This window comes from Erigeron canadensis, chromosome 8 (assembly GCF_010389155.1).
Source record: "Erigeron canadensis isolate Cc75 chromosome 8, C_canadensis_v1, whole genome shotgun sequence".
NCBI lineage: Eukaryota > Viridiplantae > Streptophyta > Magnoliopsida > Asterales > Asteraceae > Erigeron > Erigeron canadensis.
The window spans coordinates 46,234,152-46,258,144 of NC_057768.1; the positions used below are offsets into that span (position 1 = coordinate 46,234,152).

Sequence of the window (23,993 nt, forward strand, 5' to 3'; positions counted from 1 at the left end):
ATATGTTCGTGAACTATTTTACGTACTATATTATGAGCTTGATCTTGAACTACTTATGATATAATTCTTACACTTATTAAAAGAGTATTTAAGTCTTGAATGAGCAGGATCTTAAATACATCTATACTTCTGTACTTGATCTCTATTATGTTCTAGTTCGTACATGTACTTGTTCAGTTCTTGTTCACTGCTATCAATTCATATCCCACAGTTCAGGGAATGAACCGTAGGTAATTATGGACAGCGCTGTTTAGGGTAGGCCCACCCTCATTCTCCGCAGTTCAGGAGAATGCATATTACTTGTTCTTGTATATGTCATTTGTTCTGACATAGATCTTACTATCATATGAGCACACTATTATATTAAGTTCAGTTCTGGCCAATCGGTTTAGCAGTGACAACTTATACCTAAAGTTCATTATATGTTCTTGCTCAGTTCATGTTATTATAAAGTACTTATGTTCAATGTGCAGATCTTGATCTAGTTCTTATTATTACAGAACACACTGGTTCAACGTACAAAACTTATGTTCTTGTTCTTATTATACATATATACGTATATGTAAACTAAAGATACATTATGTGAATCTCACCAACTACTTTTGTAGTTGACCTTTTGAACTTACATGCTTTTCAGGCTAGGTTCATAGTCCTTTAGCATAGGAGTCTTCCTTTCTAAGCTCATACTTTTGGCGGTTGTTCGAGCGTACAAGTTCGGGAGCTATGAAGATCTTCCTTGCTACATCAGTTCAAGTTCGGTTCTTAAAAGACAATTGTTCTGTCTTCTAGATATTGACTTTTCTAAGTTCATTTATGTTCTGTAATAACAATCGTACTTCTGTTATTTACTAATGTTAATGGCTGTGTTGGAACTTGTACTGTGTGCAATTGTGCTTATCTGTGCATTCCGTATATTCCGCTTTAGCGGGGTGTTACAAATATAATATTTATTTAGTTAGAGTTTTGGATTTACCTTAAATTTTTAGAATCACATCTAAATCAAAACTTGTAAGCATAGTGAATAACGACAAATAGCCTTGTGATTTCGGATTGTAAACTCAAAATTTTGAAGTCTTCATTTTAATTACTTATTATAAGTAATATAAAGTAATAGTAGTTGAAGAATTGAGAAAGAAAAAGAGACAATTTTATTAATGAGAAAACGATCAATCAAATAAGTTTATAATGTCTTTTGTATTAATAAGACAATAGTTCGAGTTTAATTATAAGTCTAATAAAGAAATTGAATCTATATACAATTAAAAAAAGCTAATTTAATAAACTAAATAAATTAAAAGAACACGTGTCGATCAAGGATTACGCCACGTGTTATTTCAAGAACATCTCAACCATGTTTTAGTTTATTGGTAGATACGAGTACTGAGTAGAAGTTTATGCTAACATATGACATCGAATCCATTGGATGTAGATCTCAAAGTCTTATGAACTCAAACATTCGATGATCTTAACATTCGGCACCCCAGGGTGGAATTGATCCAAGGGTGTTACCAATTTATTTAAATTATCAAATGGTAAATAAATGTTTGAAAAACATAATTACCCAGTTGATGTGGATAAATCTTATTACATATAGTATTAATTATAGCCGGCTCTAAGAGCTATGTTTAGGAAAGAACTTAAGGATATATGAATGCTTTTTTCATCTCTTCTTAGATATTCATCACACAACCAAATACCACCATTTCAAAATGGACAATTCCCTTATCAACTCAATAGTTACCTAATCCTGTCTTCCACGAGACATGGGGAATTTGAGATTTAGTCAGTCTTAGCCCTTTTCGAAGGTAGAGAGACTGCTTCATAGACCCAACTATTTTGAAACGAGTGTGAATCGAACTTTTGACTTCTTTCCAAAGACAAGAGGTTTTCCAACAAATCCAACCCTGCTTATTATGGTATCACGAATCCTTTCTCAACTCATTTTAAATAATAAGAGTATTACATAACATCTACCTCCATCGAATAATATTTTAATTCTCTATTTAACAAAAATCGCATGTATATTGTTTGAGAGTAGAATTTGGTTATTTTCTTGCACCATTTTGACAAAAAGTTAAACTATGCATAGAACTACATATATAAAGGCTTAAACAGAACGCGTGTGTCAAAAATCGACAAAATACAAAAGAGCACATAAAGGACTATTGGTACAAAACAACTGATCAAGGACGCAAAATTTATTGGCAATCCCATGGAAACTATTCATTATTAATTCATTTTCTAGTTCTGATCAAGTTGTACCAACTATTATATCATTCCAGTCCAGGTAAAGTTTACCTAATAACTAAAACTGCATCACTATTAGAGAACTAAAAAGATTAGGATAACTGGATAAGTGATAACCTTCTTTAAACAACTGATAGATTCAAATCAACGATATTATAAATATTTATTATTGCATGACGTACAAAACCTCATAACTGAAAGTAAAGTTTACCTAATATAACTAAAGGCATGTTTTTTGTTTTTTTTTTTTTACTAATTAAGTGTTGAATCTATTGAGTGACTGTATAAATAATGTGTGTATGCATTAAGTAAAAAAATATGTAACTGATGGTCATTTTTGTTTATTAAGTTCAAAAATAACATTAATTTTAATTAAATGCGCTAAGTTATTAATTATTAAATTTATTTTTAAAAAAAATAAAGTTACTCGCAATTCGCAAACCAGTCCTTGAACTATCTTTCCAATTCTACAATGACCTTTAAAAAAAGCTATACCGTATGCATACATATTTATTTCAAAGAAATATATATGAAACCAAAATTAGTATTTGTGAGCCGCAGATATAATAAGTCTAGAGCCGTTTCCTAATCATGAGTGATGTACTTTAAATTATCAAACATTTGTATCGAATGAAGAAGACAAAAGCAACACACACACACACAAAAGAATTTGTTAAAAAACTTTTTTTACATGTAAATAAAAAGAAAAATAATAAATCATCCTAACCAAATAGCCTAATAATCCTTTTAAAATATTAAGAAGGTGACATGTGGTATCCATTAATTCTTTTTCCTAATCTTGCTCCGTGATTTTTTCATATATCATCATCTCATAATTAGAATGATTATGAAACTATTTTTTTAGAATGATTAATCAACTTATATATGGTGGAGCTCAACTTGCAACTTCCATTTGTGTTGTGACAGTGCAATAGACAGCATCAACACCCCCATGATCATAAAGGTAAAGGAAAAGATAAGATAAGAAACATTAACTTAATTAACTAAGTTCATATAAATACTATTATTATTAATTTATTATTATAAAAAATTAGCTCATTTGTAATAGTTTTGAGATTTTATATATAATTCGAATATTGCCCTTATACATATTATATGTTAAAAGATCATGTCACATTAAAAAAAAAAATAATAACGAGTTAAGGGTTTTACCAGAATTATACTGACAATCTTTAGAGGAGTTGTTATCAAAACCATAATCTTATTGTGTAAATTATTGAACTTTTAAAGATATGTATAAGGTACTTTAACTTTGATCAGCATTCACATTAGGTCATCAACGACTCCTAAGTATATTAGTTTATTTCCTTACTCTATTTAAACTTAACTAATATAATCACAGAACAAAGAAAATACATCCAAATATAAGATTTCATCTTAATTGGGAATATTGATCACAATATTTTTCGCTTAGTATTTATTAAAAAAGTGAAGAGTAAATTTAAGACAAACAAACATATTACAAACAAATTGTTACAAACATTTATTTCATCAATCAAATCATGTTCATGTATTCTCTCTTTTCATTCTCTCTCATTATTGATTGTACTATTTTACATGACACATATGTTTGTAGAGTGTTTTTCAACCTAATATTACTCATAGATATGAAATAGTTTACGGATGTGTGTTTGCTTGTCTTTGTGTATTTTTTTTATAAGAAACTTCTTTTAAGTTAGTCTCTATGGTTTCTAGACTTTTGCATGAATGATCCTTGTACTTTATACAACTATGCAACTTCAATTCTTTTTCAAGTTTACTGGCACTGACGGTCCTAAAGTTGAAACCATAAGCAACCATGGCCCAATTTAACAGATCAGTTTGTTTTCAACTATTTCTTTATAGTGCAAGAACTCTCTAATTGCATTCATCACAAACTTTTTGATACAAGCAAACATGTGGTGTTTGTTTAATGACTTGATAGATAAGTCGTATCCATTAACTTATCATTGTTTTTTTTACTTAATAACCAAAAAAATAAATAAATTGTATTGACTTAATCCATACAAACATTATTTATCTATTATGTCACTTTATCAATTCAGTCTCTTAATGACTAAAAAAACAAACATGTCCTCAACATGTACTGAATTATTTCTTTTGATTTTTGATTTTTATTATTCCCACATGTTATTTTTTGTAACACGTAATTACTATAATGTTAAATTTATAATATATTTTTGTTTTATTCAGTTATATAGTAACTCAGTGAGAAATTTTGTGTAAACGAATATTGACTTGCTATATAATTTTTAAGCGTTGTTTTTGGTTAGAAGTTCGTCAAACCTTAATTGATTAAATATGAGTGAAGATCTTAATGTAGGGAATGTTAGAAAGATCAATGTCATGTTTTACATGTTATCAAATACGATAAAAATGATAACTTCCAGAGCAAAACGGGTAACAAAATTCGTTAGTTCTTAAGAAGTGAATGGCAGAAAAATCAATTGATATAAAATAAAAAATAAATGAAAATCAACTGAATTAACTGACATAATTTTGAATCTGGAAACCATACCAAAGTTCTTGAAAATTAAATTATTCATATACTGATTAAAGTTTGTATGAGTTGTTTCACTTTATAGACATGAGTCGTCACCATCTCAAGTCGCCACTTTGATTGTTAGTTGTTCTTCATCACATTTTGTCTTCTACATGACTTTTTCATTCCTCATACAAATACGTCTACAATTCCTAAGTCCTAACATGACATCCATGAGAGGTAGAAAATGCCAAAATGGTCACATATCTCTTTTGCCCCCATGAGTCAATAAGACTTGACATGATAATATGATATATGTAATTAATACATTGGATCGTTCAGTCTTGTATAATGTGAAAAATACCCTCCAGTATTCAATTGGATATATAATCACACTAGGAAATAGGAATATAAATATTCTTGACTTTGGAAGCATTTTCAAGTAATACAAAGAACTGAATACCCTAAATATAAATATTCTTTCTATTTTCATCACCATCTCATTTGGTGCATCTAATTTTTGCTATTCCTTATATCCCGATCCGTAGTGCCTAACAATATTAAAAAGAGGAATAATACGCAAATCGGATGGAAAAGAGAGCTGAATGGACTAGAAAGTAGACATTAACAACACTTGTAAAGGCTGTTACTGTTATTCTATCTGCGTGTGACATACACTTTACATAAAAGCGACCCAAAAAATTTTATTTTACCATCCTAAAAGTTCAATGGTTATTATGTGATGTGTTTGACGGCATTAATTAGCTGTTATATAGAATGACTTCACCTCTTAAACTGCAGAAGAGCAAACTACCAAATATCTCCCTAAAGAGATTTAAACTCATAACTAATGTCATTGTAAGTTGTAACAAGGGCTTATGACTGATAATTTAAGACAATTAACTTAAATGAATGTAGAACACCTTATACAAAGCACATGATTTTAAGGAGATGCATTACATGCAAAAAGACAGGCCTAATCTTAAACAAAGGTGCTAAAGAATCACCATATGCTTATGCCATATGATAATCACACACACATAAGTATAATGATATATTTTAGTCATAGCAAACAGCATAGGCAACTTAATATATTCACTACCTCCATTTGGACCGATTCACCATCTATGTCAAAGTTCTTCAAAACCCATGTGATAAAGCCAAGCAAAAAGTGGATTCTATTTGAGCACGATATTACAAGAACAAAGTTTCGGTTTAGAATCTAATACTATCCTAATCTCAAACTGAAGCCCACCCACAAAAACGATAGTAATAAGTAAATAATCCCCAATGAAAGTCGCAATAATTGCCTCTTAAAAAAATAAAAGTATGCATCATGACTTTCCCTTTATGACCATAGATTATGTTATGTTAATCTAACGTCTCTCCAGTTTACAAGATATTCATTTTAATCTACAAGATTCTCGATTTATGAGTAACTAGAATGGTAAAGATAAAGTAAATAAACAAGCAAGAAATTGAACGGTCATATCGAATAGAATGTTGAAAACCAGAAGAAAAATGAGGACATATATGCATAGAATATCAGTTAGCATTTGCAGGCTATTCACATCACAGCTCCCCTCTACATCAACTTTACAAGTTAATAAATACTACACCCTTCGGCTTCCTACTTTTTCATCCTTATTGTTCTTTCTTTACATTAAGCCATTGCTATTATTAGGACAGCATCAATGCTCCTCCCCCAGTGGATGGCCATAAATACTCATTTGACTTAAAATCATTTAAACAATTTTAATAGCATATAGTAATAAGCATACGAATGTGCTTTTTTAAAGAGTTAATATTATTTAAAATCTGCTTTTTTTTGCCAAAGGTAGATTTTCTTCGGACCTCCTTTATTTGTACTATTTTCATTTATTCATGCTTATACCCAACTAGCTTAGGACACGTTTGAATCCAATCTAGCTTCTCCGATATGACCATCATGAATATTTTTGGCTTCTATGTGCAACTTGTATTCAAAACTAGCAAGTTATTAATAGACACTTGCTATTTTAAACACAAATTGGCATCTGAACAGAAAGATAATGAACTTAGCTAAGTGGTATGCCTCTCATCTCCCACTTCTTGCTCCTGGAGATGACTTGCATGATCATCCATGCAGCCTTAGTTGGTCACTAAAACAGAAAAGGTCTAAAAGCAAGCATCGAATGATGACAGAGAGATAGAGGATGCCAAACTGATAAAAGAAAGAGAAACTCCAAAGAGGTTACAGTAAATAATTGACTAAAAGGGAGTGTTGGAATACTTCGAAAGAAAAAGAATGGGGCACACCATATAGAGCTAGCTAGGCCTACATTAGATTCTTTTGATATCCTTAGCACTATACTTACTTGTATATATATACCAGTCTTATGCAGTTAACAAACTCGAACTCAAACTAAAGCAAGATAGTTCAAGTACTATCCTCAAACTGAAGCATAGTTATACATTCTATTACTATCCTCATTCTTTAAATAGCGAACAATCCACTAACAAAAGTAAGCCATTTAGACACCATAACTACTTGGCCAATGGCCATGCCTTCCAACTCTGTAGTTCCAACTCCTGACGATACTACTACTACCATTACCATTTCCAATCCCATAGAAATGGTGAAACCAAACCATGATTACCCTTCTTATCTCGTGTATCCAGTCCAGCCTAATTCCCGTTCAACGTCTTGTCTACAGCTCGCCTTATCCCCCATAACTCTAAAGGTCCCCCCCCCCCCCCCCCCCCCCCCTCCCTCCAAAAAAAAAATTGTGTTTCATGTTTACTAACTGTTATCACTTATTTGCAGTTTGAAGATGTTGTTTACAAAGTTAAGTTTGAGCAAAAAGGTACATGTGGTGGGGTAGCTAGCACAAGAGAGAAAACAATACTTAATGGGGTGACAGGTAAGAATGGCTGAATGTAGAAGTAGGATTTGTCATTTTGTTTATGTGAAAGGAAAAAAAATTATATGGGTAACATGTTTCGATAACGGTAGTGCCTAAACCAATTAAGAACTTTGTATATGCAACTGCAGGTAAGGTTTACCCAGGGGAGATACTGGCAATGTTAGGTCCATCAGGAAGTGGTAAGACGACTCTCCTCACAGCTCTCGGTGGCCGCCTCACCGGAAAACTGTCTGGAAAGATTACATATAACAGCTGCCCATTTTCCGGTTCTATAAAAAGGCGAACAGGATTTGTAACACAAGAAGATGTTCTATATCCTCATCTCACTGTGACTGAAACCCTATTATTCACTGCAATGTTAAGATTACCCAAAACCTTGACTCAAGGTGAGAAAGTTGAGCATGTGGAGAGAGTCATTGCTGAGCTGGGACTAACTCGGTGTAAAACCAGCATGATAGGTGGCCCACTATTTAGAGGTATTTCTGGTGGAGAGAAAAAAAGGGTTAGCATTGGCCAAGAGATGTTAATTAACCCTAGCTTGCTGTTGTTGGATGAGCCCACTTCTGGTCTAGACTCAACCACGGCTCAACGGATTGTAACTACCATCAAGCGGTTGGCTAGTGGAGGTCGCACCGTGATCACAACAATTCATCAGCCATCTAGCCGGCTCTACCATATGTTTGACAAATTAGTTTTGTTGTCTGAGGGCTCACCAATTTACTACGGTCCTGCATCCACAGCCTTGGAGTATTTCACATCCATTGGATTTTCCACTACCATCACAGTCAATCCAGCTGATCTTTTACTAGATCTAGCTAATGGTAATTATTTATCTTGTGATTCCAACTCATTGCAAATTGCATATAAATCATTAAAATCTGATTCAATTGTGTAAAGAAAGTGTATGTTCATAATTGTACCTTTGAAATGAAGAAAAGTAAGACCCCACGTTATACTCCATCATGACTACCGCATCGATAGATTAACAAAGTAAAAAGCCACCTTCATCATGACCAAGAATCTTAATTGCACTAATTCAAATCTATTTCTAACCATTTATGAGAATTTAATATGACAGGAATCGCACCTGATGCTATGCATGAATACGAGCAAGGTGAAAACACAGAGCATGAGAGGAAGTTAGTAAGGGAACAACTCGTCAGTTCCTATGAAACATACATATCGACCAGATTGAAAGCTGATTTATGCAGTGTAGATATTAGCAACCATAACCATGGAAAAGAAGCTTCCAGAAGTAAGTTGTATAAAAAAAAGATAACATTAATAAATGGAAGAATTCACCTAAAAGTGTTTAACTTTTTTTGGGTTTTAAATGGTATAGGAAGCCATGGCAAGTCAGAACAGTGGTGCACAAGCTGGTGGCATCAGTTTAAGGTGCTACTTTTAAGGGGGGTGAAAGAAAGAAGATTTGAATCCTTCAACAGGCTTCGGATCTTTCAAGTGATAAGTGTTGCTATACTAGGAGGACTCCTATGGTGGCACACCCCAACATCCCATATTGAAGATAGGGTATGCATTAGAATCCTTAAAAACTGGAGTCTGGCACTTTTGACCCGTTTAACGATTAATGGGCCAATTCTTGTTATGTTTTTATCTAAAACAAGTCAAACGGGCAAAAAAAGAAAAGTGTGATGGAAATGGATCGAATGGGTCGGCACGGGTGAAAGTCTCTCAAAGAGGTGTTTTTAATCCATAAAACCTTCTAAATCATTTCGTTAATTCGTTAATAGGCTAAATCATTTTTGTATTCATGTAATCCTATTAAAATAATATTTGACATACAAATGATTCAGTAAAATTTATTGACAAAAAGCATTGTGAGTCAATCAGACCTAACCATTCTTTGACCCTATATCCAACCTGTCTGACCCGCCCAAATTGCAACCTCTGCCAAAAATATATAACTTACTTAAACCTAATGGAAAATACTAAAGCTAATAAACATTGGCGTTCTTTCCTTGCAGATAGCAATGCTTTTCTTCTTCTCAGTTTTTTGGGGGTTCTACCCGTTATATAATGCTGTTTTTACTTTTCCACAAGAAAGGAGGATGCTTATAAAAGAAAGATCATCTGGAATGTACCGTCTCTCCTCTTACTTTCTTGCAAGAACCATTGGAGACCTGCCACTCGAGCTAGCCCTCCCAACCGCCTTCACCTTCATACTCTATTGGATGGGTGGGCTCAAACCCGACCCAGTCACTTTCGTCCTTTCCCTACTTGTTGTCCTCTACAATGTCCTTGTAGCCCAAAGTCTTGGGTTAGCCATTGGTGCCATCCTTATGGATGTTAAAAAAGCCACAACATTGGCCTCAGTTACGACCCTGGTTTTCCTAATTGCTGGAGGATATTACATACAGCAAATCCCTTCTTTTATAGTGTGGTTGAAGTATTTGAGCTATAGCTACTACTGTTTCAAGCTTCTGCTTGGGGTTCAATACAATGAAAGTGATTTATACGAATGTTCAAAAGGAGTCTACTGCCATGTTGCAGATTTTCCAGCAGTTAAATCAGTGGGATTGAATAATCTACCAGCTGATTTGTTGATTATGGCAATGATGTTGGTGGGTTATCGACTTGTTGCTTATATTGCACTGCAAAAGGTTAAGTGAGGACCAATTTTCTTAGAGATGTGATAGTTGAAGAGGTTTTCCATTTTATCGGGAGAAAAAACGATAAAATTAGTTTAGATACCGTATTGCTACAACTTTGATCATTTTAAAGAGATGTAGCTGTATCACCATCCACGTGAAAAATATTTACAGATATATCTAACTATGCTGGTTTCATTCAATGCTATAAATTAATCCTCAATGGTTTCATTACGTACCAACTTGTAACTTTATGGTTATAGACCACTTACCTCGATACCGATAATGATTCTGTAGAAGTGGTTCTCGATGAGTGATAGGATATCTATAGTTTAATGCTACTCCACTTGTTGCAAGTTTATCCGTATTAAAGAACATTTCTCAATGATAGGATTAATATCAGAAGACTGATGGCGACATCCATGGAACAGGACAGATTATCATCAGTAAAATTATCTGCAGAATTCAAAAATCTTCAATCAGATGATATCACAACGAAATCTGATAATATGCCGATCCTTTATAATATCATGCAAGAACCAGATCCAGGTTGAGATAGAATAATTGATTATCATAATGTATATCAATTCCATGAAACATAAAAGTAGGTCATCCTTCACAAATACCAAATCATTTAAACATGAGTAAGTAAATTTCTTAAATTTTCCTCTAAAACACTGACAAGCAATACAAGCCATACACTTAAATGATTCATCTAACTCTTGAATACTTTTTTCCTTTTGCAATTCTTCATATAGCAATGGAGACAGTTAAAAAAGTGGTCACTGCAGATCTTAAAACTTAAAAAAATCATCCAGGAGCAACACAAGGAGTCTCAGGTTATGGAGAAATTATGTTGTATTACTTGTGTCTAGAATATGTTCTAGATATCAAACCAAATCTGTTACAATGATATCTTTTGGTTTAGCTTAACGAAGTGAGATACGTCTAGATATATGGTAACTGTACCATTTTGCCCAAGGTACAGGTTATCTTTGGCCAACAAAAGGAATTCAAAATTTCAAAAAATTGATCAGGTTTACAAATAACCATCTAAAGTTCAAGCTAGAGAATATTTAGAGACTGCACTAAAGTGTACTTTGGACAACCACAGGAACATACACTTTTTATTTTAAATCCACTCATCCTAGATCTGATGTTGTTTCAAAATCTGTAGAAAGTGTTGTGATCTCAAGTTCATGTCCAAGAATATCAGACTAGCCAAATAACATTAACCGCAAGTTTCTGATTCCTTGAGACTGACAAATTAAGAAGTCTAAAGGAGCCTTTGCAAATTTCATTCAGCGAATCCACAATATGAAGAAGAATATATGAATCTACCTAGTGTGTTTCTGTCCAAATAACCAAAGCAGTTTAAATGAAATTAAGTACGAGTTTAATATATAGCAACTTTTAATAAGAGTGATGGTATGATTATATCTTTTTGTTTATACAAAGGGACTCACTAACAAGTTTAAGAATGTCCTTATCGAGTGTTCATAAGAATGTCTTTTTAACTTAGGTAATCTTGTACTATGGCTAAAGTAGGATTACAAGTAGTACAACTCCATTTAATAATCCTTTCACACTCAAATCTTCCACTAAGCAACTTTTGGTGCTAAAGTTTTATATAATCAATTATCCACCATCTGCAAGTGTACTCTCAACTCACCTAAAGTCAGTTTCATGCACAAACTATTTAGGATAATCAAAAGCAATACAAATTATATTATTATACAATGAAGAAAACGGAAAGTATAACGAGTAAAACAAATTAGCAATAAGAACGACCAAACAAGCAAGTGAAACAACCACTGGGCATGAAAAGAAATGACGCGAGTGTTTCAAAAGAAAATGTGCTAAACTTTAGTTCAAATTTTGATTTATTATTAGCCACATATTCACTTTTCAATTCCCTTATTATTATTGTATATATGAATGTATTCGCTTTTGCTGATGTGTCATCCATCCATATATGTCGCCACATCAGCAAGCGTACACATACAATAGCGATGAAACAAAACTTTAAAGTTGGGGCAATAGTTGGATACAGAAAAAATAGTAACAAGATTCGTCGTTTCTAAAAAATAATAAATATGTAAATGTTAAAAAAATATGTAAAAAATGTTAATAAAAACAAAGAAATGTAAAATGGAGTAAGACTAGCAAAATGTGTGTCATGGGCAAAACACCAAACAGGTGATGTGCAGCATTATGATACATGGTAAAATAATTTGGAAAATTAACGAGAGGGTTGGATTTACTCACTGACTGACATGAATAGCTTTCGGGAAGACAACATCTGTTTGGTGGGGTCTCTTCAACGACTCTCTGAATCTTCTTTTATATAATGATAATGAAATTACTCTCAAGTCGCCCAACAAAATATTTTGTTGGAATCCTCATCATCCTTCTCCTTTTTCAGAAAAGGGGACTTTGGATTGCTTATTCTATACAAGCAAAAATAAACATTAAAACAAGCAGATAAACAATTTTTATAAGATGCTTGCAGAGGATATAAGATTTGATTGATCAATTTTTAAAAAAGAAAACCTCGTGATTTTATTCTTGAATGAATGGTTATGGAGTAAGAATAAAATTGATGTTTTTTTTTTTTTTTGTAGATAGATGGATCAAAAGCCAGCCAACAAAAAGATTTACAAACCGCAATTTTGATGTTTGGCCCAATTTAGTTTGAAAATGTTTGTTTATAGAGCAATTTTGTAGACTATATAGGGTACGATATACATTAGACAACTGCTATTCTATGATTTAAACCCAAACATTATTACTTTTTTCTTCAAAATCTACAGACAGAACAAAGAAAAAGATTCCTTAACTATAACGAAGTTCACAACCCAATAAAGGTCCCCTTCTCATCCGTGATTATGTACTAAACTCTGTCGGGTATCTTGAGCAACGACAACAGAGCCTTTCATCTCTTCCAGTCTTATATATAGGAAACAAAGCATGATAAACCAACGATTATCGATTCCTAAACAACCAATGTTCTCCACACTTGATACTTGAAACAATCAACCATCATTTTCTTTTTATTATTAGCCCAGGATAGAAGCCGATTCCAGCAGTGACGGGTTATCTGTGCTCTACGAAGCACATCAGTGTTTTCACGTTGTCACACATTTAATAGTAAACATAAAACAAAACAAAAAAACTTAAATAAACGGACAAACTAACAAAGATCTGACAAAAACATGGTCTAACACCGTCAAGTCAAGCATAGGTTACACTTTGGCTCGTTTGTAGCCCTAATTTGTAAATGTTACAATGTCATAGCCATTTGTAGCAACTAACAAAAACTACCCCCCTAGCTAAGCAAAGCAACTTGGCTAAACATTTTTTCATATTTTTTCTTCCTCCAACTAGACAAGGTGGGTCTCATCAGTGTGGAATTTACATGAGGTCGATGTCTTCGTCTTTACTTGATCCCACAACAACCACTCAATAACATTTTAATTATATAAAGTCACTCTGGTATTTGTAGCAGCTCTCGTATTCCTTGAGAAACCTGTTGCGGCCAAAAATATCGTGTTATAAAAACAAAAACTGTCTCCAGCAAAATTAAAACATTATATGTCAAGCTAGCTGGATTCATCCTTTAGCTTCAAACTCAATCTTGAAAATCAACATTAAAACATTACTAACTTCAATGAAATTTGGTACTGATGCACTCCATAATTTCATCTCCGCTTGCCTCATCTCGACAATTTTGAGCCAAGACCCCTCAATTAGACAGTATAATAAATATATATAGATAAATATGTATAAAAGCTAAAATCGCAAATTGTCTTATGCCGGCAAAATTAGTATCTAGTGTAATCGCTCAGTTGAGTTGATAAATCGTCAAGCTCAAGCTAGATCGATCTTTTAGCTTCAAAATCAATCTCCACTATCAACATTAAAACATTAACTATAACCAAGGTTAGTACTAATGCACTCCGTAATCTCAATCTCTGTTTGCCTCAACTTGAAACTTTATCGCCAAGCCCAACTCAATTAGACAATATGATAAATATCTATAAATAAATATACATAAAAGGTAAAATCGGAAAATGGCTTAAGCTAGATAAGGCTCATGAGCTATACAAGCCACCATTTGAATACTCATGCTCTACTCTAGAGTCTACTTGAGTAGCTCGACCTAGACGTAAACCGATTCAATTCAGAATATGTTTTAAATCGATCTAGAGTAGCTAACAAGTTGGCTCGACTCAATTATAACCAATAAACAGGATGCATGTAATGTACACAACATTGTGGCTTAACAACCTCCAAACAGACTGTATACTATTCACTTTCATAAGAAAAGATGTAGCAGCAAGTAAACTAACCATCTTGATTTGGGCTTTAATTTGAGCAATGAGACGAGTGTATTCTTCGATTTGCCTACATACAACACAAAAAAATTTCACAAAACTATTGCAAGTGCATCTCCTTATGCTATTATGAGAAACTGGAAAACAGATTATTAAAAGTTAAACCTAGCCAGCTTTTCTTCCCTGGCAGGGATGATTTCCAAAGCCTCTGACCAAGTCAGCTCTACATGAAATCCAAGCCCAACATCCACAAATATGTGACGTGTATCAGGTCTGCAGACATAAAGAGCTTTTTAAGTAAGTTTGATTCTTAACTTAACAAAGATAAAACCACCAAATTAACACATATATACGTACACATCAGCTTGTGCGTATACTTCAGAACCAAGATTGACCATTGACCTGAGACTTGTTACACCATTCTTCTCCAAATTCTCCAAACTTTTTCTCAAATCTGAGCTACAAGTTGATGGTGTCAAGTGAAAGCACATATAAAAATGTAGCTAAACAAACTAATTGGATTTCAAGGATCAGTGCAATGTACTGTAGGTCTATAATCAGTTATTGGTGTAATGATTTAAACAAACTAATTCACATTTTAAAACCAAGAAAGCGATTGCTGTAGCAAGCGAGGATACAAGACTTTCTGCTGTTCAAAAACTTTGTCCCTGCAAAATCGTTGGAAAAATGTTACAAAATACAAATAGAAAAGAAAAAAATGGTACGAGTACATAATAAGTATGGAGTGCAGAAAGATAAAATCGTACCTTTCAGCAATGGCCTTAACAAGGTCAGGTTTCAAGCGGCGGTCAACGAATTCCTCGAATCTTTGTATTTTTTCTTCCTTAAGTCTATCCATTTATCTACAGACAAGGATTCAACCAAATTCAAATATATCCGAAAATACAACTTTATGTCATTGAAGTCATTGTCATACGTACACAAGAGGCGACAATATGGGTGGGTTGGATAACGGGTCAAAAGGAGACCAAATTAATTGGAGAAATCAACTTGCAGAAACGAAAGAAGAGAGACAAACCTGTTCGTAGGGAGAGGACGGGCTGCAGAAGTGAGCGCCGCAGAAAAAAAAAAAAAGTAGAAACCGAACCACCACCGTCGGCGGAGCAGAAAGGAAACACCACCACAAACCACCGATTGCAGTCAGAGAGGAAAGAGGGGACCGAAATTTGCCCTAATTTTGTGAGAAGTGGCTGTTGATTTGTGGTGTCTGACTGTTGAAAATAACCAGGAGCAAAGAAAAAGAGACTTCTACATGAGTTTTTTTTTATTTTTGGAAAAGACCTCATAGGATGAAATCGCACAATGAAAAGTCTGAACTAAGCGGATCTTAAATAACTTTCTTACCATATCATCTCTTTTATTGGAAAATACCGTCGAGAAAAACCTACTATGACTCGAACTCGAGACTTTGGAGTAAACTCCCTTGGGACACCGCATAACAGGTTTAGTGAAATACCCTGGCCACTGGAGTTTAACCCATAAAAAAAATTAATGGATTATAAAAAGTTTAAAAGTTTTTTTTATAAACATGCGAGCCAGCGTGATAACGTTAAATTTTTAACTAACATTTGTGTAAAAAAATGATATCATCATATCTACTCATTTTTTGATAATTTAACTTTTTTTATACTTAAAGTTATAAAATATAAGTTAGAGTAAATTAAATTAAATTAATTAGATAAGGTAATTTGTATATATAAAACAAATTTAATTAAGCGAATAGAAAAAACATATTTCAATAAAGACATTATAGGTACATTAAGTAAATGTTTAAAATAGTTAAGGAGATTGAAGGACATTTTTAATACATTTTTTTTAAAAGGTCATGATCGAATATCACAATAGATGGTCTAGACTATATTGTCTTAATCGGGTCCACGTTAGAAAATCTCATCAACTAATCCCTTATAAGAGGAAAAATTTCTAATAGTCCGCCTAAAAACACTACAACATATTAGGGGAAAACCTTACATTCTTAGTCTCCCCAAATCCAAACCCTAATAAAAGGAATTAGAAAGAAAGAAGGTCCCAGACTCCCAGGAAGCAGCCTGCATGCTACTGTGAAAATTGTGGGCTACTGGGCCAGGGCATGGGGCATTGAACTAGCGAAGTATTTGGGATTCTGACCATCGTAATGAAGGCTGATGAAACTGGCTTTTTCGTGAGTGCTCGTGCTCAAAGTATATCCATTTTCAATCTAGCTACAAGCAGTTCTGATCTTAAGGATCAAATTTCTAAATAGTATAATAGCCTCTGATATTCAAACTGAGGGGGCGCTTGGTTCAAATAAGGGGATGGGAAAGGCAAAAGGAAAGAGAATGCAAAGGAATACTATCATTGCATTAATACTGGTTGGTTGATACACTTCAATCATTATTCCTTGCCATTTTATAATACAGGTGCTGGTGATTGTGGTAGTTGGTGGTGGTGGCGGCAAGTGGTGACAGGTGGTGGTGGTGGCGACGACGATGGGTGGTCACAGGTGGCTGTATTGGCGACAAGTGGTGGTGACAGTGGTGGCGATAGGTGGTGGTGGTGTGGTGATGGTGGCAGCCGATTGACTAATGTTGGTGGCAGATGGTGGTAGTGGGGACGACGAGCAGTGACAAGGAGTGGTGATGGTGGTGGTGATAGGTATTGGCGGTGCAACTATGGCGGCAGGTGGTGGTGGTGACGACGAGTGGTGACAAATGGTGGTGATAGTGGCGGCAGGTGGTGGTGGTGATAGGTGTTGGTGGTGGTGGTGGTGGTGACTGATGGTGGTGGCGACAAGTGGTGGTGATAGGAGGTGATGGTGATGGTGATGGTGGTGTCAGGTGGGAGTGGTAGTGGTAGTGGTAATAGGTGGCGGCAGGTGGTGTTGGTAGAGACGACAAGTTGTGGTGGTGACGGATGGTCGTGGAGGTCGTGGCGGCAAATGGTGGTGGTGGTCAAATGATGGTGGTGGTGGCGATAGTGGTAGTGACCTATGGTGGTAGTGAGGAATGAAGTGTGTTATCATTACCATTCCACCCAATTTACTAAGTACTCGTAATACTCCATTACCCATTATTGATTAATGATTGCATTACTTACACATAACCAAGCATGATTAATTATTGTTTTACCCATTCCTTACCCCATAATATCCTCAACCAAGCACCCAGTAGTCAGTAATATTCAAATTGTGCTTAAAAATAAACCAGAAATATCAAACAAATAGGTTGTAAGTCTCTCCAATCACCAAAGTGTTCAGTGTTCCCCATACCAACAATATACGGATGACTTGAAATATCTCAGTTATCAAAGTAACACAATATGGTACATAAGTACATCTACAAAAGCTAGTGGAAAGCGATGTATTTCAATATCGCCAAAATGCACCACTTTTTCTATAAATTAAAAGTCCTAATCATACCATTCTTCATGTAGGTACAGATAAAAAGCCACTACAATTAAGCAGTCATCATGGATTCATGGTATACTTGACGAGCTTTCTTGTTGACATCCGCCAACAGATCACCATTATCAGCTTACAACTTCATCGGCATCACTTTGAGTCAAGCTACTCGGGGTTGGTTTTCTTTAGATTCACTTAAGAGCGAACCAAATAGTGGTGAAGCTCAAAGGTATATTTGTTATGGCAAATAAAAATATACCTACCTGACTATGACCAACCTTTGGTCCATACAGGAACTGAGTAAATGAGGGTACCCAGTGTAAATGATATGATTATAGTCGTCAATGCATATACACATGCTCGCCAAGGATGTGTACTATCTATCATGGCACCAAACTCAGCAATGAAGGTAGAAACAGTACTCAAACAACCACATAAACCGAATTGTATCCCTGTTGCCACAATATCAAAATGTTTTCCCTTCACCTGCACGATAATCCATAATTACACAAACATTAATTTGAGAGTGATGTAAGAATTAACATGCAGAACTTAGATGCACAATCAAATGAGAGAAAATATACCAGGTTTGCAACTAAAGATGCAAAATAATGTGAACTTACGTCTTTCTTCAATGTTGCAAAGGCTGCCATGATACATGAAGCAGCTACATTGGCAATTAATGTTCCAAAAGGCATCCATTTCATAATCTCCGTTTTTCCTAAACCCTGTCCATTGAGTTTTGCTAGATAGAACCTGATCCATACACCAACTGGTCCAACTATACAACCGAACCACAAGTAACTTGTACTGCTATCACCATTAAAACCTTTCTTTAGCAAAACGACACTCACACCCAATAGCAATCCCCACAGAATTACCATCACAACTATTAATATACTTTGACTCATGACGTTATTTACTTTATAGAGATAACACTTGGAACCTAGGTTTGTCTTGATTAAAGCACGCTTGAAAACTTTAGCAGTCCCAACCCCATATATGAAGGAACAGAAAACCAGAGATAAACCTACAAAGCAAAACTTGGATGAGAAAGGCCATAGGAAATTAGGAAGACAAGGCATGAATGCAAGTAACTTTTTTGGGGGTTTTACCTATCAAAAAACCAAGCACAGAGAATAGCCAACGATCGTTAACACTAAGCTCAAGCATTTTCTGATTCCAGCCACTAAATGTGGTGAGACTACCCAGGTAACCTGTTGTCAACCCGACAGCTAACTCAGTAGAAAATTTGGATATATCTCCTTTGAAAACAGTACCAAACCAGCCCATCAAGAATGAACCGACCTAGAATATGAAAGGAGATAGAAAGGAAGAATCAAAAGATGCTCAAAGTAATAGTGATATCATGCAGTGTTCGAAGCCATGAAGATAATATTGATTTTGGTTGAGTTTCTAACTTATATTGGAAAATAAAGTTCCACAACCCACAAGTTGAATGATTATATTCTCAATATTTTAAAATGTTTCTTCAAATAAATCATTAGCATCCTTCCTAACTAAGAGTGTTATATATTAAGTCACTATTTCATTACTCTATCAGATTCCATTAAGTGTAAGAATATGTGCTATTATGTTAGGAGTAGAGTAAGAGAGAGATTGAAAAAAAAGAATGATACCATATTGGGAGGAAGATCAACATACATATAGCTCTGATCACTTGTGGCACCACCCACGTCTGGACCAAATAATTTTTCCAGTAGGTACCTTGTCAATACCTGCGTAGTAAGAGCAAATTCAGTTCCTTGCATGAGAGACAAATCAAATTGCAAATGTTGTTTCCAGCATAGAAACACTAACACATTATCATAGAGATAACAATTACAGAAAGCATAAAAATGTGGAAACAAAGGGACACCATCTGAACTGAATAGGAAACAAAATCTAAAAAATAAGAATCTTAGTGATAACTTGCTTGCATATAATTGGATTGTATGAATAATATAATCAAATTTAAATAAGTGTTAAACGAATAAACGGATAGTACATTTGTACATGTGACCTCCCAAATCAATTGATGTATCTTCCTCAATTCACACTGTTCAGCTAAGAAGATATGATGCCTTCCACAAAGTTTTATTAATCTTTGTGTTTTCGATTTAGACCTAAGTGTGTAACTATGTATCCATACATGTATGCTATAATTTGTGATTCCTTAACAGGTTATACATTCAAAGTTGGAGATACACTAGGAATCATATTGTATAAGTTGAAGAAAACTATCTGTTGACCCAAAGGAACAAACAAACATAAGGTGGTTTAGAACATTACCCCAAGAATGCCTAGTACAGCAAGATGAATACGTGATGACACATACGTCAAGAACCATGGCAACTCTTTTTTGCACTCCTGCATATTTATAGTTAAAGATGATGTGCAACCATATCAAAATCACAAAATGCCAAGAAAACTCACTTCACACTGTTCCTTGTCATGCAGTATTGGATCCGGTGAGGCAGTTGGAAGTTGTGATTCTTTAAGAGAATGTTCTTCAATGGGAACTATCGGACGTTCTGCAAGATTCTCAAAAGAAAACTTGGACCTGCCACTCCCACTATATCTTTTACTATTAAGTTCCCTATCTCCAATATCTCCGGCCTCTGAGACACTGTCATCGTCAGCTTCATGGTGGCCACCTCCTGAAAAATTGAAAGACTGACGTCTAAAAGAAGAATTTGTACTGCTAATTCTACTAAACGATCCACTTCTTCTTGGCTCAGAGTCATTGCGCCCATAATCCATAATGCTTGTTTAAAACTTTTTCCTACTGCAATAGCTTTGCAAACAAATAATTTACGCTACAATATTTTAGTCATATATAACAAGGCAATCATGGACGTATTAAAATAATATGGACCTTAACTACTCCACTTAATCATAACAAACCAGCAAGGACATAATTTCATAAATTATAACAAGTGACGACACCTACTACATTGCTCAAAATGCATATAATTATTTTTACGCATAGCAATGACAAAATAAGTTTGCTAAACTATATATATTATTACAAAAAGTACTAATTACAATGGGTAAAAAATCTATGTTAGGTTAGTGGTCAGACATCATACTAAGGTTGTCAGAGACATAAAAGATACGAAAAAAAGAGGTTGAAAAGGCAGCAAAACAAAAGCCAGACCAATAAACCATCAAATCCAGTTTCCCAACCAATTAAATTCACACAAAAAAGTTTTTTGTTTTTTATATTTGAAAGGCTCACACAAAAAAGTTATTGTCAATCAATCATAACCTTGAACGTAAAGAAAAATTATGTTCTTTTTTACAGAAATTATAGATGCGTTTGTAGTTACATATATGAAAGTTTTTCTAGTTACTCATTTTCACTTATCTAAAAAATTATTAAAAACGCGTTTGGTATATATTACATTTTTGGAAAAGAGTTTCTAGTGAGTTTTCAGTTTTCAATGGAAAATTTCTTTAAAAAAATTGATTGTATGTCAACACTTTTTCTGTATTTCGAGTTTTCTACAACAAAACATGCCGTAAGTGAATCTAAATCTGAATATGATATTATGAACTCACTGGCTCATATTACTATTATATATATTGTTTGTTTAAAGGGTAAAAAACAAAAAAAAAAGTGGCGAGATTGCATCATCGTCATCATAAAGCAAAACTTTTCATGTTACCTTTTTGTAATTAATTAATCCATATTATATATAAAACAAATCTGTTAGTGTATGAACTATTACTATTATAAGATGAAAAATATACGTATATAAATATGTGAAAATGATAAGCATGTATCTATAATAACACAGCTGAAATTAAAAGTTAAATGACAAATTAATAGAGAAATATGGGGTGTGTGTATAAATCCACCTTAAAGAAAATAGACACGAGCAGATTACAAAGGTCGTACGTGGATTATCAGCAATTCATAAATCGTTGACAAGGCGGTTGATTGTTTGTTTGTTTGTTTGTTAGTCTTATTTTCTACAATATATATATAGTTTTTGTTGGTTTTTTTGTTGTATTTAAATAAAATTTCCGAAGTCGCATAAATCACTTTACGGAAGAAGAAAAAAGGAATTTGGAAAGCGATCGAATTGGTTGGACTTTCACGTGTAAAAAGATTAAACTAGCTACAACCTAATCTTTTTTATTTAGGGAGATTCAACGTTATCATCTTGAGTGGTTAATTTTGAATGATGTTTAATTCAATTTAACTTTTGAAAAGAGTGAAAAGATCATTTGCAAACTTAATTTCTTGTGAAAACCAGAAAACAGATCATAGCCATCCATCCATCATGATCAACGGCTGAGATTAAAACTTAGTTCCTAAATACAAATTTAACACGGAGGGCTATTTTTGTCTTTTCACCCCGCGAACAAACCCCCCCAAACACCAACTGTTTCCCTTCTTTCTCACAATTTTCATATCTGATACTTTGAAACCCTAATTCTCTCTCATTTCTCTCTCGTTTCTCTCTCGTTTCTCTGATCAGAATCTTCTCCGGCGGCGTGTATCATCAATCGTACTATTCGATTAATCGAGTTTAGTTTCGTTTTCCACCAACTATCATCTTAATTTCTCTCGCTCTCCCTGTTTCTCCGCCCTAATTTCTCCGGCGGCGTGTATCATCAATCTTCTCCGGCCTCGTTTTTTTCCGGCCGCCGTGTATTATCATCATTAATTCTCGATTAATCGAGTTTAATCGATTGTAATCTCGTTTTTGACGTCTAAAAATGGTGAAATTGTCTCAATCTTCCACGCCTAATAAGAAACGATCTATGACGGTCAAACCGGAAGTTATATCCATCAAGTCTTCTATTGAATCTGGTATAATTTCTAACTATTCTACCTTTTATTTTATGAATTTAGATTTAATCTTTTTTTTAGGTTATTTTTTTGCATTTTTAGCTATATTTCTGACATTATTCTGTATTTTTTGACTGGATTTATACTGTATATGTGTGATGTTAGTTAATTCTGTTATTTAGATATGTATCTTATAAGAAATTTGTGCTTGATTAGTTTAATGAACCTTATCTAGTTCTGAATTATTGTAATTGGCTAGGTTTTGTATGGAATATCAGTTTAGTTATTTCGTGTTAAAGCGGATAAAGAAATTAAAATAGTTTTTTTCACACAACTAATTCAACCTATACAAATATGTGACATGTTTTAGAGAATACAGTTGTGTTCACTGATAAAATCTCAAATTACGACGTAGCACATTATACTAAATAGGAACAAGTTATCAATGTCATTTGCTACTTCGATGGACCCATATTTTGATTGTTCCATCGCCAATAGGACCTGCAGAAGCAATTATGTTGTCTTTCGGTTGTCAATTTACAGAAATAACTTGATTAGTATGGCATTCTAACTTCTGCAGCTAGTTTTTCGTCTGTAGAATCCAAATGTACACACATGTTTTGTATAATTCCAAATGTTTTGTTCACATGACTTGTATAATTCTTCAAGAACTTTCAAGTTGAGTAGTTCAAAAGCTTCTGCATTCATGATAATAGAACAGTACAGTCAGGAGCTGAAGTCACTCAAATCACACACTTACTGTCTTTTCATTATTTCATTCATGATTATAAAACACAATGTTTTCTGAATTAGAAACACCTTGTGTATGGCCATTGTAAGAACTATCTAATTCAAAACACAATGTTTTATGAATTAGAAACACCTAGTGTATGGCCATTGTAAGAACTATCTAATTCAAAACACAATGTGTTCTGAATTAGAAACACCTTGTTCATGGCCATTGTAAGAACTATCTAATTCAAAACACAATGTGTTCTGAATTAGAAACACCTTGTGCATGGCCATTGTAAGAACTATCTAATTCAAAACACAATATGTTCTGAATTAGAAACACCTTGTGCATGACCATTGTAAGAACTATCTAATTCAAAACACAATGTGTTCTGAATTAGAAACACCTTGCGTATTGGGCCTTTGGCCCACTATAGAATTTAATTTTCAACACA

The 23,993-nt window shown here is 34.0% G+C and overlaps 3 protein-coding genes across 3 annotated transcripts; 1 reads left to right on the forward strand and 2 right to left on the reverse strand.

Moving 5' to 3' along the window:
* Window positions 1-7,162: 7,162 nt before the first annotated feature.
* On the forward strand, window positions 7,163-10,468 carry LOC122580118 (ABC transporter G family member 14-like). Its single transcript, XM_043752390.1, has 6 exons — window positions 7,163-7,473; window positions 7,557-7,653; window positions 7,785-8,477; window positions 8,735-8,911; window positions 8,999-9,186; window positions 9,642-10,468. The coding sequence occupies exons 1-6, from the start codon at window positions 7,288-7,290 to the stop codon at window positions 10,284-10,286; spliced, it is 1,986 nt and encodes a 661-aa protein (XP_043608325.1). The 5' UTR covers window positions 7,163-7,287; the 3' UTR covers window positions 10,287-10,468.
* Window positions 10,469-13,441: 2,973 nt separating this feature from the next.
* On the reverse strand, window positions 13,442-15,911 carry LOC122578960 (protein UXT homolog). Its single transcript, XM_043751026.1, has 7 exons — window positions 15,642-15,911; window positions 15,370-15,465; window positions 15,241-15,270; window positions 14,960-15,061; window positions 14,768-14,875; window positions 14,618-14,672; window positions 13,442-13,794 (listed from the first exon to the last, which is right to left on the reverse strand). Exons 2-7 carry the CDS (start codon window positions 15,459-15,461, stop codon window positions 13,753-13,755), a joined length of 429 nt encoding a protein of 142 aa, XP_043606961.1. The 5' UTR covers window positions 15,462-15,465; window positions 15,642-15,911; the 3' UTR covers window positions 13,442-13,752.
* Window positions 15,912-18,151: 2,240 nt separating this feature from the next.
* On the reverse strand, window positions 18,152-20,765 carry LOC122610987 (fluoride export protein 1-like). Its single transcript, XM_043783940.1, has 6 exons — window positions 20,439-20,765; window positions 20,295-20,372; window positions 19,643-19,741; window positions 19,118-19,310; window positions 18,626-19,032; window positions 18,152-18,488 (listed from the first exon to the last, which is right to left on the reverse strand). Exons 1-6 carry the CDS (start codon window positions 20,763-20,765, stop codon window positions 18,270-18,272), a joined length of 1,323 nt encoding a protein of 440 aa, XP_043639875.1. The 3' UTR covers window positions 18,152-18,269.
* Window positions 20,766-23,993: the final 3,228 nt, after the last annotated feature.